We start from the raw sequence: 18,547 nt of genomic DNA, 5'->3' as shown, positions 1-18,547 counted from the left end.
ATAAACTTTGGAGGCCAGGCGTGGTGGCTACCGCCTTTAATCCCAGCACTTTGGGAGGCTGAGGCGGGAGGATCACGAGGTCAGCAGTTGGAGACCAGCCTGGTCATCATGGTGAAACCCCGTCTCTTACTAAAAATACAAAAATTAGTCGGGCGTGGTGGGCGCCTGTAATCCCAGACAGTCGGGAGACTGAGGTAGGAGAATAGCTTGAACCTGGGAGGCGGAGGTTGCAGTGAGCCGAGATCGCGCCACTGCACTCCAGCCTGGGACAGGGCGAGACTCCGTCTCAAAAAAATAAATAAATAAAAAATAAAATAAACGTTGGGTTATTTCAGTGTGAAGTAAGGCAATAAACAGAGGGCTAACAGTTCCACTTCGTAGAGCTCAGGAGTTTTAAAAAGCGAGGAGGCCGCGTCCTGGAAGGGTGAGCAAAAAGCCTCCCTTTGAGGTTTGCGCACAAAGGGAGAGGCCAGTCCAGAGAGACCCAGCGCCGCGCAGAATGATGATGTCGCACGCCGGGTGGGAACTGACGTCACCTGTGCTCACCGCCGCTTCCGGTCCGCGTGAGGTGCATTCTCGCGCCGGTGGCGGGCTTGGGGCCGGCGTTGCGACGTGGTGCGGCGCATATTTTCACAAGTGTGTCGCCCTTGGTCTGGACTATGGCCACCGACTCTTGGGCCCTGGCGGTGGACGAGCAGGAAGCGGCTGTCAAGTCGGTCAGTGGCTTCATCTCCAGGCGGGGAGGACGTAGCAGGGGCCCAGGTGAAACCTGCCTAAAGCACAGGGAGCTCCCCGGGTTGGGGAGGCTCCTGGGCAACGCGCTGCTAGAGTTTGCTGGGGCAGTCACTTGCCCTTGATTTGCTCTTAGAGCTAAAGAGACCAGTGTCGAGCTTTTTATCTCCATATGGGCTGGTTAAGGACTTCATCCTTTGGTATATCCACCCCACTATGCATGCTGTCATTCCTCTATTGACCTCCTCGGTGACGATTATAAGGAAAGCCAAGTTTAGATGCTGATTCTCATTTTCATTATGCGACTGTTCTTCGCATGTTTCTGTGCTACTCTGTATTTAACATTTCTTAGATCCATGCTTAACGTGGTTGGCAGTTTGTAGCTCTTTGTAGAATAACAGATTCACTTTTAGATGTAATACCTCAATCTGCAGATGTTGGAAGGAGGCACTACAAATTGTTTCATTGATGTTTAAAGTGACACTTAGTTTCATATACTTGTTCTTTAAGTAATGAATATTCATTCAACTGGAATGTAATTACAGCATACACCGTGGCTTTCTGTTCTTGTATCTAAGACCTAAGCTTTAGGTTTGTTTAGTGATAATGGACTGTTTTTTTTTTTGTTGTTGTTGTTGTTTTTGTTTGAGGCGGAGTTTTGCTCTTGTTGCCCAGGCTGGAGTGCAGTGGCGTCATCTCGGCTCACCACAACCTCCACCTCCCGGGTTCAAGCGATTCTCCTGCCTCAGCCTCCTGAGCAGCTGGGATTACAGGCATGCGCCACCACGACTGGCTAATTTTGTATTTTTAGTAGAGACGGGGTTTCTCCATGTTGGTCAGGCTGGTCTTGAACTCCCGACCTCTGGTGATCCGCCCACCTCGGCCTCCCAAAGGGCTGGGATTACAGCCGTGAGCCACCACGCCTAGGGGGTATGGGGATTTTTGAGAGGGCTATTGACAGAATTAGACAAGGCTGGCAAGGATTTACTGAACTACAGAGAACAGAATATGTTACAAGTGATGGCTAATAGAAATATCGGTGTAGAAGTTATTCTGGGCCGGGCGCGGTGGCTCACGCCTGTAATCCCAGCACTTTGGGAGGCCGAGGCCGGCGGATCACGAGGTCAGGAGATCGAGACCATCCTGGCGCATGGTCTAAAAAAAATACAAAAAAATTAGCCGGGCGTGGTGGCGGGCGCCTGTAGTCCCAGCTTCCCGGGAGGCTGAAGCAGGAGAATGGCGTGAACCCGGGAGGTGGCCGAGCTTGCAGTGAGCGGAGATTGTGCCACTGCACTCCAGCCTGGGCGACAGAGCGAGACTCTGTCTCAAAAAAAAAAAAAAAAAAAAGAAGTTATTCTGATAGATAGAGGGCCTATATGTTGGGCAGTGGAAGTGAAAATGAGGGGATGGATATAAGATACAAAGATAGAATGGGTAGGACTTGCTAACATAATAAAGGAGAGAAGGGAGATAAAGCGAAAGGTTTCTGTTTTCAACTTGGATCCTATTGGTATTACTAACGTTCCAATAACAGGAATACGAAAGTGGGAGGAAGGGCAGATTTGATAAAATGGTGAAGGCAGCCGGGCGTGGTGGCACCCACCTGTGATCCCAGCACTTTGGGAGGCCGGGGCGGGCAGATCAGTCGAGGTCAAGAGTTTGATACCAGCCTGGCCAACATAGCGAAACCCTGTCTCTACTAAAAATACAAAAGTTAGCCAGGCATGGTAGCAGGCGCCTGTAATCCCAGCTACTCAGAAGGCTGAGGCACGAGAATTGCTTGAACCTGGGAGGTGGAGGTTGCAGTGAATCAAGATCACGCCACTGCACTCCAGCCCGGGCTACTGAGTGAGACTCTGTCTCAAAAAGAAAAAAAAAAAAAGAATGGTGAAGGCTGGGCACGGTGGCTCACACCTGTAATCCTAGCACTTTGGGAGACTGAGGCAGGCAGATCAGTTGAACCCAGGAGTTCAAGACCAGTGTGGGCAACATGGTGAAACCCCATTTCTACAAAAATACAAAAAATAAATTAGCTGGGCGTGGTGGTGGCGCACTCCTGTGGTCCCCGTTACTCAGGATGCTGAGATGGGAGGATCACCTGAGCCTAGGGAGGTTGAGGCTACAGTGAGCTGTGATCACACCACTGCACTCCAGCATGGGCGACAGTGAGACCCTGTTTCAAAAAAAGAAAAAAGGGAATGGTGAGTTCAGGTTTGGCTGTTCTGAGTTTAAAATAAGGAGACATCTTGGTAAGTACCTGTTGTGGGAGTCCCCAGGAGATGCCAGGTTTGACGATTTGTTAGGAGAGCTCACAGGCTCAGTATGTAGTTGTACTCACAGCTATGATTTATTATAGTGAAAAGATACAAAGCAAAATTAGTGGAAGAAAAAGGCTCATGGGCTAAGTCCAGAGGAAACCAGGCAAACTTCCAAGTTATCTCCCAATGGAGTCCACAGAGTGTGCTTAATTCTTCCGGTAGCAAATTGTAACAGCACGTATGAGGTGGTATCAGGGAAGCTTGTTAGAGACTACTTGAGGCTTTTATTGGGGGCCTGTCATATAGTCACCCTGTGCCTGGCTTGTACCAGAATTCCAGACTTCCAGAAGGAATGCAGGTGGTTAGCATAAATTCCATGTTTTTACAAACAGTTGAGGCAGACTGACCCCCTCTTATCAGTTCTAGGAATGATGGGAACCTTCCCAAAGTCCAAGTTCTCAGGTGACAGCCAAGGGCCAGCCTTGCAAATAGGCTTTCCTAAGGAGAGTGGTCAGGCCTGCTGTGTTCTTTTCTGCACGGTAGCCATCAGGCATTTGGAAATACAGCACTGGAATTCAGGGGAAGGAGCAGGTCAGAGGTGTAAAACCAGCAGTTTCCACAAAGAAATTACAAAGCATTATCAAGAGCATGGGCCTTGTACTCTGGAGTTTAAAATCTAGCATTTGGCCGGGCGCGGTGGCTCAAGCCTGTAAACCCAGCACTTTGGGAGGCCGAGACGGGCGGATCACGAGGCCAGGAGATCGAGACCATCCTGGCTAACACAGTGAAACCCCGTCTCTACTAAAAAAATACAAAAAACTAGCCGGGCGAGGTGGCGGGCGCCTATAGTCCCAGCTACTCGGGAGGCTGAGGCAGGAGAATGACGTAAACCCGGGAGGCGGAGCTTGCAGTGAGCTGAGATCCGGCCACTGTACTCCAGCCCGGGCGACAGAGTGAGACTCCATCTCAAAAAAAAAAAAAAAAAAAAAAAAAAAAAAAAAAAAATCTAGCATTTAGCATCAGATCTACTCTGAAAGACAGTTACTGATAATTGGTTTCAAACCTTGTGAAATCTGTGACCCTAACCTAGCTGTGATATGAATATCACAAATACAGGCCTAAACATACTTGGTGTCTGCTTCTAAGCATTCAGCTTATCAGAAGGCTGGTGTAAATAAATGCTTCCTAATAGTTGAAGAATACCTGTTTTTTCACCACTTAGACTTGTGTACCTTCACTTAATAAATGATTCATGGTCTTAGGTTATCATGTGGCTCTGCTCTCTGGAGTAGAGAAAACCAATGAAAGTGACAGAAGAGGCCGGGCGCGGTGGCTCACGCCTGTAATCCCAGCACTTTGGGAGGCCGAGGCGGGCGGATCACAAGGTCAGGAGATCGAGACCACGGTGAAACCCCGTCTCTACTAAAAATACAAAAAAATTAGCCGGGCGCGGTTGTGGGCGCCTGTAGTCCCAGCTACTCGGGAGGCTGAGGCAGGAGAATGGCGTGAACTCGGGAGGCGGAGCTTGCAGTGAGCCGAGATCGCGCCACTGCGCTCCAGCCTGGGCGACAGAGCAAGACTCCGTCTCAAAAAAAAAAAAAAAAAGAAAGTGACAGAAGGCTGGGTGCAGTGACTCACACTTGTAATCCCAGTGCTTTGGAGGCCAAGGTGGGAGGATTGCTTGAGCCCAGGAGTTAGAGTTTGAGTTCGAGTAGGCATGGTGGTCTACACCCTGTGGTCTCAGATACTAGGGAGGCTGAGGTGGGAGGATCGCTAGAACCCAGGAGGTTGAGGCCACAGTGAGCCATGATTGTGCTGCTGCACTCCAGCCTAGGTTACAGAGTGAGACCTTGTTTCAGAAAATAAATAAATAGAAAAAAAAAAAAAAAAAAGAAAAAACTTGAGTTGGGAGATAAGCACAGTTTGAGGTTTTCTGAAACTTTCCCCCTAACCATTATATTTAGGCCACCCCTCGCCTTGTTTGAAGGCTGTTGAAGATGTTTGAAATGATGGTTTCACACAGACTTTCAGCAGTTCTACTTTGAGGGAATAAACCAATTCCCTCAATACTGGTGCTGAAAGTTTCAGACTAGACTTTTACTGAAAGTTTCTCTTTTCTTAGGGACCTTCCTTTTATTGGATCCTTTGCTTAACCCTGTTTTCTTTTATTCCTATTCAGATGACCAATTTGCAGATCAAGGAAGAGAAAGTCAAAGCAGATACCAATGGTGAGTCACTAGTAACTACAAGCTAGAAAAGAGTTCCATGTGGGCCGCTGCTTTGCACTCATAGCTGCATTGTACAAAGAGCTGTTGTTTGGTGTAACCGTTAGCTGTTTACAAGCCAGTACATTAGATTTTGTTACTGAAGGGATATGTCCATTTTCCAAAGTTTATCCTTTGACTTCTTAAGAGTCTCTCTATTGGACTGTACTGCTACTGTTCATTTGATAATATTTTGGCTAATTATTTATTTATTTTGTTTGAGACGGAGTCTCGCTTTGTTGCCCAGGCTGGAGTGCAGTGGTGCAATCTCGGCTCACTGCAGGCTCTGCCTCCTGGGTTCATGCCATTCTTCTGCCTCAGCCTCCCGAGTAGCTGGGACTACAGGCGCCCGCCACCACGCCTGGCTAGCTTTTTGTTTTTGTATTTTTAGTAGAGATAGGGTTTCATCGTGTTAGCCAAGATGGTCTTGATCTCCTGTCCTTGTGATCTGCCCGCCTCGGCCTCCCAAAGTGCTGGGATTACAGTCGTGAGCCACTGCGCCTGGCCTAAATTTTTTATTTTTTATATTAGATTTTTAAAACTTTATTTGAGACAGGGTCTCACTCTGTCGTGCAGGCTAGAGTGGAGTGGCATGGCGTGATCTTGGCTCACTGCAAACTTGCCACCCAGGCTCAAGAGATCCTTCCACCTCACCTCCCAGGTAGTTGAGACTACTGGTGTCCACCACCACACCCGGCTAATTTTTTATATTTTTAGTAGAGGTGGGGTTTTGTCATGTTGCCCAGGCTGGTCTCGAACTCCTGAACTCAAGCGATCTGCCTGCCTTGGCCTCCCACAGTACTGGGATTACAGGCATGAGTCACTGCACTTGGCCTAATTTTATTTATTTATTTTTTAATTTATTTTTTGAGATGAAGTCTCGCTCTGCCACCCAGGCTGGAGTGCAGTGGCGCGATCTCGGCGTACTGCAAGCTCTGCCTCCCGGGTTCACACCATTCTTCTGCCTCAGCCTCCCGAGTAGCTGGGACTACAGGCGCCCGCCACCACGCCTGGCTAATTTTATTTTGTATTTTTAGTAGAGACAGGGTTTCACCGTGTTAGCCAGGATGGTCTCCATCTTCTGAACTTATGATCCGCCCGCCTTGGCCTCCCAAAGTGTTGGGATTACAGGCGTGAGCCACCACACCTGACCCATTTTATTTTATTTTATTTTATTTTATTTTATTTTATTTATTTATTTTGTGAGACAGAGTCTCGCTCTGTGGCCCAGGCTGCAGTGCAGTGGCGCGATTCGGCTCATTGCAAGCTCCGCCTACCGGGTTCACGCCATTCTCCTGCCTCAGCCTCCCAAGTAGCTGGGACTACAGGCGCCCGCCACCTCGCCCGGCTAATTTTTTATATTTTTAGTAGAGACGGGGTTTCACCGTATTAACCAGGATGGTCTCGATCTCCTGACCTCGTGATCCGCCTGCCTCGGCCTCCCAAAGTGCTGGGATTACAGGCGTGAGCCACCGCGCCTGGCTATTTTTTTTTAAATAACATCCAGATCCTGCACGAGGTAAATTTTTTAACTTTTTGAAAAGTGAATCTGGGTTCAAAACTCAGAAAGTATAATAAAGTACAAGGATTAGGGCCCACCCTAGTGACCTCATCTTAACTACAGCTGTAGCAACCCTATTTCAAAATCAGGTCACATTCTGAGGTACTGGTTAGGACTTGAATATATGAGTTTGGGGTCAGGGGGCCACACACAATTCAGCTCATAACACCATCCTATCTCATAAGTAGCCACTGTTCATGGATTTTTTTTTTTTTTTTTTTGAGATGGAGTCTTGCTCTGTCGCCCAGGCTGGAGTGCAGTGGCCGGATCTCAGCTCACTGCAAGCTCCGCCTCCCGGGTTTACGCCATTCTCCTGCCTCAGCCTCCCGAGTAGCTGGGACTACATTAACTGGGACTACAGGTGCCCGCCACCTCGCCCGACTAGTTTTTTGTATTTTTTAGTAGAGACGGGGTTTCACTGTGTTAGCCAGGATAGTCTTGATCTCCTGACCTCATGATCCGCCCGTCTTGGCCTCCCAAAGTGCTGGGATTACAGGCTTGAGCCACTGTGCCCGGCCTGTTCATGGATTTTTAATATTCCTCCAAAGACTTTATGCAAAGCAAATATAAGTATAGATTATCATATTCTCTCAACCAAAATGCGGCATGATATATACAGTACACTTACTTTTTCACTCGACAGTATCCCTTGGCAAACTTTCCATATCAATACATGCAGTTTCATCCCTGCCTTTTTTTTTTTTTTTTTTTTTTTGAGGCAGAGTCTTGCTCTGTCACCCAGGCTGGAGTGCAGTGGTACAGTCTTGGCTCACTCCAACTTCTGCCTCCTGGGTTCAAGCAGTTCTCCTGCCTTGGCTTCCCGAATAGCTGGGATTACAGGTCTCTGCCATCATGCCTGGCTACTTTTTATATTTTTAGTGGAGACAGGGCATCACGATGTTGGCCAGGTTGGTCGTTAACTCCTGACTTTGGGTGATCTGCCCGCCTCGGCCTCCCAAAGTGCTGGAATTACAGGCGTGAGCCACTATGCCTGACCCCTCCTTGTGTTTTATAATTATGTGATACTGCATTGTGTGAATATACCATGGTTTTTTTTTTGTTGTTGTTGTTTTTTGAGACGAAGTTTCTCTCGTTGCCCAGGCTGGAGTACAATGGTGTGATCTCGGCTCACCACAACCTCCAACTTCCGGGTTCAAGCGATTCTCCTGCCTCAGCCTCCTAAGTAGCTGGAATTACAGGCATGTGCCATGACACCTGGCTAATTTTGTGTTTTTTAAGTAGAGACAGGGTTTCTCCATCTTGGTCAGACTGGTCTCGAACTCCTGACCTCAGGTGATCTGCCCGCCTCAGCCTCCCAAAGTGCTGGGATTACAGGCTTGAGCCACTGCACCCGGCTGATATACCATGACTTTTTAAGCAATCATAGATGTTTGGGTGGTCCCATTCTTTTGCTATTATAAATAATGCTTCATGAAATAACCATGAACTTAGCTCTTTTTACATGTATACAAGTGTTTGTAGGATAAATTCCCCAAAAATGGATTTGCTAGGTCAAAGGTATATGCGTTTGCAACTTTTTCTTTCTTTTTCTTTTTTGTTTTTTTGAGATGGATTCTCTCTCTGTTGCCCAGGCTGGAGTACAGTGGCAGCTCACTGCAACCTCCGCCTCCCAGGTTCAAGCAGTTCTTCTGTCTCTGCATCCCAAGTAGCTGGGATTACAGGTGCACGCCTCCATGCCCAGCTAAATTTTTTGTATTTAGTACAGACAGGGTTTCACTGTATTGCCCAGGCTGGTCTCGAACTCCTGAGCTCAGGCAATCTGCCCGCTTGGCCTCGCAAAGTGTTGGGGTTACAGGTGTGAGCCACCACGCCTGGCTTTTTTTTTTTTTTTTTTTTTTTTTTTTGACGGAGTCTCGCTCTGTCGCCCAGGCTGGAGTGCAGTGGCGCGATCTTGGCTAACTGCAAGCTCTGCCTCCCGGGTTTACGCCATTCTCCTGCCTCAGCCTCCCAAGTAGCTGGGACTACAGGCGCCCGCCACCATGCCCGGCTAGTTTTTTTGTATTTTTTAGTAGAGACGGGGTTTCACCGTGTTAGCCAGGATGGTCTCGATCTCCTGACCTCATGATCTGCCCGTCTCGGCCTCCCAAAGTGCTGGGATTACAGGCTTGAGCCACTGCGCCCAGCCTTTTTGTTTTTTTAAAGACAGGATCTTGTAGGCTGGACATGGTGGCTCATGCCTGTAATCCCAGCACTTTGAGAGGCCAAGGTGGGCAGATCATGAGGTCAGGAGTTTGAGACCAGCCTGGCCAATATGCTGAAACCCTGTCTCTACTAAAAATACAAAAATTGCCCAGGCATGGTGGTGTGCGCCAGTAGTCCCAGCTACTTGGGAGGCTGAGGCAGAAGAATCACTTGAACCTGGGAGGCAGAGGTTGCAGTGAGCCGAGATTGTGCCACTGTACTCCATCCTGGGCAACACAGTGAGACTCTGTCTCAAAAAAATAGGCCGGGCGCGGTGGCTCAAGCCTGTAATCCCAGCACTTTGGGAGGCCGAGACGGGCGGATCATGAGGTCAAGAGATTGAGACCATCCTGGCTAACATGGTGAAACCCCATCTCTACTAAAAATTACAAAAAACTAGCCGGGCGAGGTGGTGGGTGCCTGTAGTCCCAGCTACTCGGGAGGCTGAGGCAGGAGAATGGCGTAAACCCGGGAGGCGGAGCTTGCAGTGAGCTGAGATCGGGCCACTGCACTCCAGCCTGGGCAACAGAGTGAGACTCCGTCTCAAAAAAAAAAAAAAAAAAGACATGCTCTTGCTCTGTCACCCAGGCTGCAGTGCGGTGGCTCAAACTCCTGGGCTCAAGCTGTTCTGCTGCCCCAGCCTCCTGAATAGCTGGGATTACAGGCTAATTTTTTAAATTGTTAGTAGAGACTAGGTCTTGCTGTATTGCCCAGGCTGACATTTGCAGTTTTTCTCAGTATTTTCAAAGTCCTTTCCTTAGGTATTATACCAATTAATATTTCTGGTTTTGTTTGTTTGTTTGTTTGTTTGTTTGAGACAAGAGTTTTGCTCTTGTTGCCCAGGCTGGAGTGCTGTGGCATGATCTCGGCTCACCACAACCTCCGCCTCCTGGGTTCAAGCAATTTTCCTGCTTCAGCCTTCCTGAGTAGCTGGGATTACAGGCATGCGCCACCACACCCAGCTAATTTTGTATTTTTTAGTAGAGACAGGGTTTCTCCATGTTGGTCAGACTGGTCTCAAACTCCTGACCTCAGGTGATCCACCCGCCTCAGCCTCCCAAAGTGCTGGGATTACAGGATGAGCCACTGTGACCGGCCACCAATTAATATTTCCATCAGCAAAAATGAGAGTGTTTTTCTACAATCTTATCACAGAATTAATAGTCAAACTTTTAGAATTTGCCAATCTGAAAGGTAAAAAATGGTAGACTATGTTTGCTAATAAGGCTGTATTTTAAAGTAGGACTGTTAAGAGGTGACATATTCTGATCTGTCTGAAATTAGTCAAAATTTCTAGAAATTTTAAAAGTTTTCACCAGGTACAGTAGTTCATGCCAGTAATCCTAGTGCTTTGGGAGACCAAGGCAGGAGGATTACTTGAGGCCAGGAATTTGAGAACAAGCTGGGCAACACGGCAAGACTCCATCTCTACAAAAATGTTTTTGTTTTAAATTAGCTGAGAATAGTGGCGCATGCCTGTAGTGCTAGCTACTCAGGAGGCTAAGGCAGGAGGATGTGGTGGTATGCACCTGTAGTCCCAGCTAAGTGGGAGCCTGGGGTGGGAGGATCACTTCGGCTCAGGAGATTAAGGTTGTAGTGAGCTATGATTGCACCACTGCACTTTAGCCTGGGCAACAGTGGGAGACCCTGTCTCAAAAAAAAAAAAATTCTAGAAATAAAAATTCACTAAACATAAAGAAATGCCAACTATTTATATTTTGACTACTTAAAATAAATTTCATACTGGGCGCTGTGTCTCATGCCTGTAATCCCAGCACTTTGGGACGCCAAGGTGGGCGGATCACTTGATTGAGGTCTGGAGTTTAAGACCATCCTGGCCAACATGGCAAAACCCCGTCTCTCCTAAAAATACCTAAATTAGCCAGGTGTGGTGGCACACGCCTAATCCCAGCTACTCAGGAGGCTGAGGCAGGAGAATCGCTTGAACCCAGGAGGCGGAGGTTGCAGTGAGCTAAGATTGCGCCATTGCACTCCAACTTTGGGCTACAAGAGGAAAACTCTGTCTAAAAAATAAATAAATAAAATAAATTTCAGTGTATTTATTTATATTGTCCCACATTTTTGGTGGTTCTCATATTTGCCTTTCTAATTATGACAACTGTTTTCTTGTGTAGGTATTATCAAAACCAGTACCACTGCTGAGAAAACAGATGAAGAGGAGAAAGGTAACTACTCTTGGATGCCCTTGGCAAGAGACAGTATGACCCAGGGCTTGCCTTCCTGGAGCCAGAGGCACTCCAAGCTACAAGATCCAGGAGATGAGAGGAATCAGAGAAGGAATAGTCAGTGAGAGGAGGAGAACCGAACAAGTCCTGAAGCAGTGGCTCATGCCTGTAATTCCAGCACTTTGGGAGGCCGAGGTGGGAGGATTGCTTTGGGCCAGGAGTTCAAGCCCAGCCTGGGCAACATAGGGAGACCCCAATTCTACAAAAGATTTCAAAATGAGCTGGGTGTGATAGCACACACCTGGACTCCCAGCTACTTGGGAGGCTGAGGTGGGAGGATCGCCTGAACCCAGGAATTCTAGGCTACAGTGAGCTATGATTGTGCCACTGCACTCCAGCCTGGGTGACAGCAAGACCCCATCTCTAAAATAAATAAATAGAGACCTATCAGTGTGATGGTTTTTCTCCAGTCATGCTTGACTGCCCAGCTGCTAGTGTGGAGAGGGAGAAAGAGTGGCTTCATAAGCGTGGGGTTTGCCAGATGAGAATGAAGATCTACTGGTTTCTTCCTGACAGAGGACAGAGCTGCCCAGTCCTTACTCAACAAGCTGATCAGAAGTAACCTTGTCGATAACACAAACCAAGTAGAAGTCCTGCAGCGGGATCCAAACTCCCCTCTGTACTCGGTGAAGTCGTTTGAAGAGCTTCGACTGTGAGTATTCGCTCCTTTCAACAGCTCTTCCTTGCCAGTCTCTCCCCACATAAAACTTAGCATCTCAGAAATTCTTGTGAGAATTTTTACTTTTAAAAAGTTAGCATTTTTTTTTTCTTTTTTTTTTTTTGAGACAGAGTTTCACTCCTGTTGCCCAGGCTGGAGTGCAATCGCGCGACCTTGGTTCACTGCAACCTCTGCCTCCTGGGTTCAAGCGATTCTCTTTCCTCAGCCTCCCAAGTAGCTGGGATTACAGGTGCGCGGCATCACACCCGGCTAATTTTTTGTATTTTTAGTAGAGACAGGGTGTCACCATTTTGACCAGGCTGGTCCTGAACTCCTGACCTCAGGTGATCCGCCCGCCTCGGCCTCTCAAAGTGCTGGGATTACAGGCATGAGCCACCGTGCCTGGCTATTTTTTTCTTTGCAAAGAAGTCACATGAAGAAATCACATGATTCAAAAGTCAAAAAGTATGAAAACATTTGCAGTATTAATTTCCCCCCCTAGTGTCTTGGCTACCCTGTTCTCTCGGTAGGAATTTTTTAATGCTTCAAATTTATTAATCATAGCTAAAAGTCTTATTTCTCTTATACTCTTAGAACTTTCAATAAAATATTGGCTGACAGGTGATTTCTGGATGTCAGGAACATTTCTGATTAGGTAAGCCCTTAAGTGAGAACATGTGCTATTTTTTTTTTTTTTTTTTTTTTTTTTTAAAAAAAAGGCCAGGCACAGTGGCTCACGCCTGTAATCCCAGCACTTTGGGAGGCCGAGGTGGGCATATCACAAGGTCAGGAGTTTGAGACCAGCCTGACCAACATAGTGAAACCCTATCTCCACTAAAAATACAAAACTTAGCTGGGCATGATGGCACAGGCCTGTAATCCCAGCTACTCAGGAGGCTGGGGCAGGAGAATCACTTGAACCTGTGAGGCGGACATTGCAGTGAGCCAAGTTCGTGCCACTGCACTCCATCCTGGGTAACAGGGGCAACAGAGTGAGACTCTGTCTCAAAAAAATATACATATATGTATATTTAGACTATAGGGTTTACAGTCTTACAGTTTATCTGCTTTTTAAAAAATCTATCAAATCTGTTTTTGGTTTTTTTTTGTTTGTTTTTTTGAGATGGAGTCTTGCTCTGTTGCCCAGGCTGGAGTGCAGTGGCGCGATTTCAGCTCACCACAACCTCCACCTCCCAGGTTCAAGCGATTCTGCTGCCTCAGCCTCCTGAGTTAGCTGGGACTACAGGTGCACACCATCATGCCCGGCTAATTTTTGTATTTTTAGAAGAGACAGGGTTGCACTATGTTGGCCAGGCTGGTCTCGAATTCCTGATCTTGTGATCCGCCTGCCTCGGCCTCCCAAAGTGCTGGGATTACAGGCATGAGCCACCGTGCCTAGCCTTATGTTTTAGGTTTACTTCAGTAAATTAATAGATGATTAAGTATGGATCATTGTGTTACATACATGCCACTGTGCCGGGTGTTACAAGGAACACAAGACCTACTTATTATTCTTGCTGCCTGCCAGGATCACAACCATAGAAAGTAGCTGATGAATAAGAATGTGGTGAAATCAATGGATTATTTGCCATAATTCAGCAAAATCTATAGTATGGCCACTGTGGACAAATTGAAGCCACATTCCTTCCAGCTATTACCACTGAGTAAGAGACACGTAAAACAAAGCTAACTAGTTGTTAAGTAATCTTGAAGAACAATTTTTTATTTTTATTTCTATTCATTTATTTATTTACTTTTGAGACTGAGTCTCACTCTGTTGCCCAGGCTGGAGCGTAGTGGCACAATCTTGACTCACTGCAACCTCTACCTCCTAGGTTCAAGCGATTCTCGTGCCTCAGCCTCTCACATAGCTGGGATTACAGGCCTGAGCCACCACACCTGGCTCATTTGGGTATTTTTAGTAGAGACAGTGTTTCATCATGTTGGCCAGGGTGGTCTCAAGCTCCTGGCCTCAAGCGATCTGCCCACCTCAGCCTCCCAGGCTGCTGGATTACAGGCATGAGCCACTGCACCCAGCCTTATTTTTTTATTTTTAAAAATAAGAGGTGTGGTATTGCTGTGTTGGCCAGGTTGCTCCTGAACTCCTGTTCTCAAAGATTCCTCCTGCCTCACCCTCCAAAATTGCTAGGATTACATACAGGTGTCAGCCACAGCACCTGGCCCAAGAACTTTTTTTTTTTTTTTTTAAATGGAGATGAGGTTTCACCATGTTGCCCAGGCTGGACCAAAAATGTATTTTTAAGCAGTTACACTTTTGTTTGGGCACGGTGGCTCACGCCTGTAATCCCAGCACTTTGGGAGGCCGAGGCAGGTAGATCGCCTGAGGTTAGGAGTTTGAGACCAGACTGGTCAAAATGATGAAACCCCGTCTCTACCAAAAATACAAAAAAATTAGCCGGCCATAATGGCACATGGCCTGTAGTCCCAGCGACTCAGGAGGCTGAGGTAGGAGAATTGCTTGAACCCTGGAGGCGGAGGTTGCAGTGAGCCGAGATCATGCCATTGCACTCCAGCCTGGGAGATAAAAGCGAAACCTCTTCTCAAAAAAAAAAAATTTTTTTTCAGGAAATTATGCTTTTGTATGTGTTTTTTCTATCAGGACTTTATTCGCCAAATCTGTCATCTCCACTTCTATTTTTAAGCTGTATCAGGACACCTAGACATGTGGTATTATTTCCTTAGAGTGACAGTTTGCTCCTCCAAGTATCAACTGGCTTTTTAATTTCTTCCATTTAGAAGACGTGAGCTCTCAGTTTAACCACTGATGAATTGTCCTCTGTAAAAGGCAGGTTCTCTCTGATTTAGTTGTTGGTAGGAAAAGGAAACAAAGAATGAAACCAAGGTCACCTTTTGAGTCTCAATTAAGTAGTGACTTTGTTTCGTTGGCAACCAAGTCAGAAGCTGCCGAGCGTCACAGCGTTTTCTCCCAAATGGAAGATACTAAAGATTAAGTTTTTAAAGTTCTTTGTGTCTGAGAACCAACATACGCCAGAGAATTTGCCTTTTAGAGAGCCTACTAAACTCCAAGGAAGGCTTAGTGAACAGTTGGGTGGCCTTTTCTTTAGAAACAATCTGGTGTGATTTTTCTTAAACATCTTGTCAATTTAGAGAGAGCAGAGAGCTTATTGTAAATGCAGTGTAAGAGCAACTTAAATGATAATTCTTGTATAGCTGCTTACATAAGAAGTTGGTGTCCAGGTACGGTGGTTCACGCCTGTAATCCCAGCACTTCGGGAGGCCAAGGCGAGTGGATCTCTTGAGCTCAGAAGTTCAAGACTTGCCTGGGCAACATGGTGAAACCCTGTCTCTACAAAAAATTTTAAAATAATTAGCCGGGTGTGATGGCACGTGCCTGCAGCCCCAGCTACTTGAGGGGCCGAGGTGGGAGGATCTCTTGAGGCCCGGGAGGTGTCGGTTGCAGTGACCCCAGTTCACACAACTGCACTCCAGCCTGGGCAACAGAGTGAGAACGTCTCTCAAAAAGAAGTTAGTGTGTGTCTGTTTACTTTGATTAGACCTAAGTGAATCTGAGCATTTGTAAAGTTTAGTAGGTTAATTGAACAACCTTTAACTGTTTATATCAGCTACTAGAAACTGGCTTCATCAATTTTCTTTTTTTCTCGCTGGGCGCAGTGGCTCACGCCTGTAATCCTAGCACTTTGGGAGGCCGAGGCAGGTGGATCACCTGAGATTAGGAGTTCAAGACCAGCCTGGCCAACATGGCAAAATCCCACCTGTACTAAAAATACAAAAATTAGCCAGGTGTGGGTGGCAGTATGCGCCTGTAATCCTAGCTACTCAGGAGGCTGAGGTAGGAGACTCGCTTGAACCCAGGAGGCAGAGGCTGCAGTGAGCCAAAATCACGCCATTGCACTCTAGCCTGAGTGACAGAGTAAGATTCCATCTCAAAAAAAAAAAAATTCTTTTTTCTTTTTTTTTTTTAAAAAGAGATGACCTGGCCCTGTTGCCCCGCCCAGAGTGCAGTGGGGCAATCATAGCTCACTATAGTCTCGAACTCTTAGCCTCAGGCAATCCTCCTGCCTCAGTCTCCCAAGTAGCTAGGACTACAGGTGCATGCCACCTTGTCTAGCTCATTTTTAGAGACGGGGTCTCACTGTGTTGCCCAGGCCAGTCTTTTTTTTTTTTTGAGACGGAGTTTCGCTCTGTCGCCCAGGCTGGAGTGCAGTGGCCGGATCTCAGCTCACTGCAAGCTCCGCCTCCCGGGTTTACACCATTCTCCTGCCTCAGCCTCCCGAGTAGCTGGGACTACAGGCGCCCGCCACCTCGCCCGGCTAGTTTTTTGTATTTTTTAGTAGAGACGGAGTTTTACCGTGTTAGCCAGGATGGTCTCGATCTCCTGATCTCGTGATCCGCCCGTCTCAGCCTCCCAAAGTGCTGGGATTACAGGCTTGAGCCACCGTGCCTGACCGCCCAGGCCAGTCTTGAACGCCAGGACTCCTCAAGCAATCATCCCACCTAGGCCTCCCAAACTGCTAGGATTACTCGAGTGAGCTACCACGTCCAGCCCATCAATTTCCTTACCTGTTGACAGTCTTGAGTATTTGCACAGCTGGCTTTGGAAGGAACATGGAAAAAAAGGACTTCTAAATCTTAGCAGTATAGTAAATAGTGTTTATTTTCATTTATTATATACTTATTTAGAGTCCCAGTCTGTCACCCTGGCTGGAGTGCAGTGGCTCAATCACAGATCACTGCAGCCTTGAGCTGCGAAGCTCAAGTGAGCCTCCCACCTCAGCCTCTTGAGTAGCTGGGACTACAGGTGTACCCAGCTAATTTTTGTATTTTTTTTTTTTTGTAGAGACGAGGTATCACCGTGTTGCCCAGGCTGGTCTCAAATTCCTGGCCTCAAACAGTTGGCCTGCCTTGACCTCCCAAAGTGCTGAGATTACAGGCATGAGTCACTGCACCTGGCCTATTTTTAGATACATATTTTATAATTTATTTAATGCTATGAATTAATAACCACCACCCTTGCTGTGTCCAGGGAACACTTGTCCTCCAAGGCCAGCCAGATTTGTGGGTCTGCTGAAAGCATTAATTTCTCTAAGAAAATAAAGCAGTCTGTATTTTATGAATTATGGAAATAGTTGCAGATTAAGATTCCTTAGGGAGAGGCAGTAGCTTGGTTTGCTTTGCTTTGGTTATTGACAGTGTTTTTTAAGGAAAATGCGTCTGACAGAGGTAAGAAGCATCATTCCTAACTATAGAAAAAGATAAGATTCTAGGCCTCTAAACAATTCCAACTTCTAGGCATCCATCCTCTGTCTTCCTGGCTTCCTAGGAAACCACAGCTTCTCCAGGGAGTCTATGCCATGGGCTTCAATCGACCTTCCAAGATACAAGAGAACGCATTACCCATGATGCTTGCTGAACCGTGAGTATGCAGACCAAGTGCATCTCTCCCAGTATAATTAAATCAGTCTTCCACAAACTGCCTTTTTGTGCCTGAGAACAGAAGGGGCTGTTTGGGGCCACGTGTTTCCTCAGGAAAACAGCTTAGGCAAGTGCAGAGAGAATTGGATGGAGTTAGATACAGTTTCTGCCTTTTCCACTTACCAATAGAAACTTACAGAGAAAAATAGTGCTTTATTCTATGCTATCTTAAAAATTGGGCTTAAGGCCGGGCATGGTGGCTCACTCCTGTAATCCTAGCACGTTGGGAGGCCGAGGCGGGTGGATCACCTGAGGTCAGGAGTTTGAGTCCAGCCAGGCCAACATGGCAAAACCCTGTCTCTACTAAAAGTACAAAAAATTAGCTGGGCACAGTGGCCCACACCTGTTATACTAGCACTTTGGGAGGCCAAGGTGGATGGACTGCCTGAGCTCAGGAATTTGAGAGCAGCCTGGGCAACATGGTGAAACCCTGTCTTACTAAAATAAAAAAAAATTTTTTAATGAATTATCTGGGCCTGGTGGCATGTGCCTGTAGTCCCAGCTACTGGGGAGGCTGAAGCAGGAGAATTGCTTGAACCCGGGAGGCAGAGGTTGCAGTGAGCTGAGATGGTGCCACTGCACTCTAGCCTGGGCAACAGAGCAAGACCCTGTCTCAAAAAAAAAAAAAAAAAAACCTAACTAAAAATACAAAAATTAGCCTGGCATAGTGGCACGTGCCTGTGGTCTCAGCTACATGGGAGGCTGAGGCAGGAGAATCGCTTGAACCCCAGGGGCAGAGGTTGCAGTGAGCCGACATCGCGCCACTACACTATAGCCTGGGAAACAGAGTGAGACTCTGTCTCAAGAAAAAAAAAATTGGGTTTGAAAAATATTATTTTGATGTGAATGGTGTTGCAATGAATTAAAAAACAAACAAAATAGGCCGGCCGCGGTGGCTCATGCCTGTAATCCCAGCACTTTGGGAGGCCGAGATGGGCGGATCACTAGGTCAGGAGATCGAGACCACCCTGGCTAACACAGTGAAACCCATCTCTACTAAAAAATACAAAAAACTAGCCAGGTGAGGTGGCGGGCGCCTGTAGTCCCAGCTACTCGGGAGGCTGAGGCAGGAGAATGGCGTAAACCCGGGAGGCGGAGCTTGCAGTGAGCGGAGATCACGCCACTGCACTCCAGCCTGGGCGAGAGTGAGA

General features: G+C 47.1%; 1 protein-coding gene and 1 long non-coding RNA gene across 9 annotated transcripts in view; one reads left to right on the top strand and one right to left on the bottom strand.

Moving 5' to 3' along the window:
* The first annotated feature begins 538 nt into the window (after window positions 1–538).
* DDX19A (DEAD-box helicase 19A) overlaps window positions 539–18,547 on the top strand; it is a 30,605-nt gene continuing 12,596 nt past the window's right edge. For 3 of the 8 annotated variants that reach the window (XR_013411181.1, XR_013411180.1, XM_015126517.3), the window contains exons 1-5: window positions 539–716; window positions 5,170–5,218; window positions 11,153–11,203; window positions 11,780–11,915; window positions 17,245–17,337. Coding sequence is in view for 4 of the 8 variants with exons in the window: in XM_015126517.3 (XP_014982003.1) it covers window positions 660–716; window positions 5,170–5,218; window positions 11,153–11,203; window positions 11,780–11,915; window positions 17,245–17,337 (386 nt within the window). In the remaining 4 variants the exon portion in view is untranslated. Of the gene's footprint in view, window positions 717–5,169; window positions 5,219–11,152; window positions 11,204–11,779; window positions 11,916–12,515; window positions 12,577–17,244; window positions 17,464–18,547 lie in introns of all 8 variants that reach the window. The other 5 variants (XM_077984662.1, XM_077984664.1, XM_015126518.3 and 2 more) reach the window with 4 other exon arrangements.
* Window positions 564–2,927, bottom strand: LOC144337726 (uncharacterized). Its single transcript, XR_013411199.1, has 2 exons — window positions 2,558–2,927; window positions 564–1,393 (listed from the first exon to the last, which is right to left on the bottom strand). It is a non-coding gene; the product is annotated as an uncharacterized LOC144337726 (long non-coding RNA).

The sequence above is a fragment of the Macaca mulatta genome, chromosome 20 (genome assembly GCF_049350105.2).
Source record: "Macaca mulatta isolate MMU2019108-1 chromosome 20, T2T-MMU8v2.0, whole genome shotgun sequence".
NCBI lineage: Eukaryota > Metazoa > Chordata > Mammalia > Primates > Cercopithecidae > Macaca > Macaca mulatta.
The sequence above is the reverse complement of the archived record's forward strand: the minus strand, read 5'-3'. Positions and strand labels throughout refer to the sequence as shown.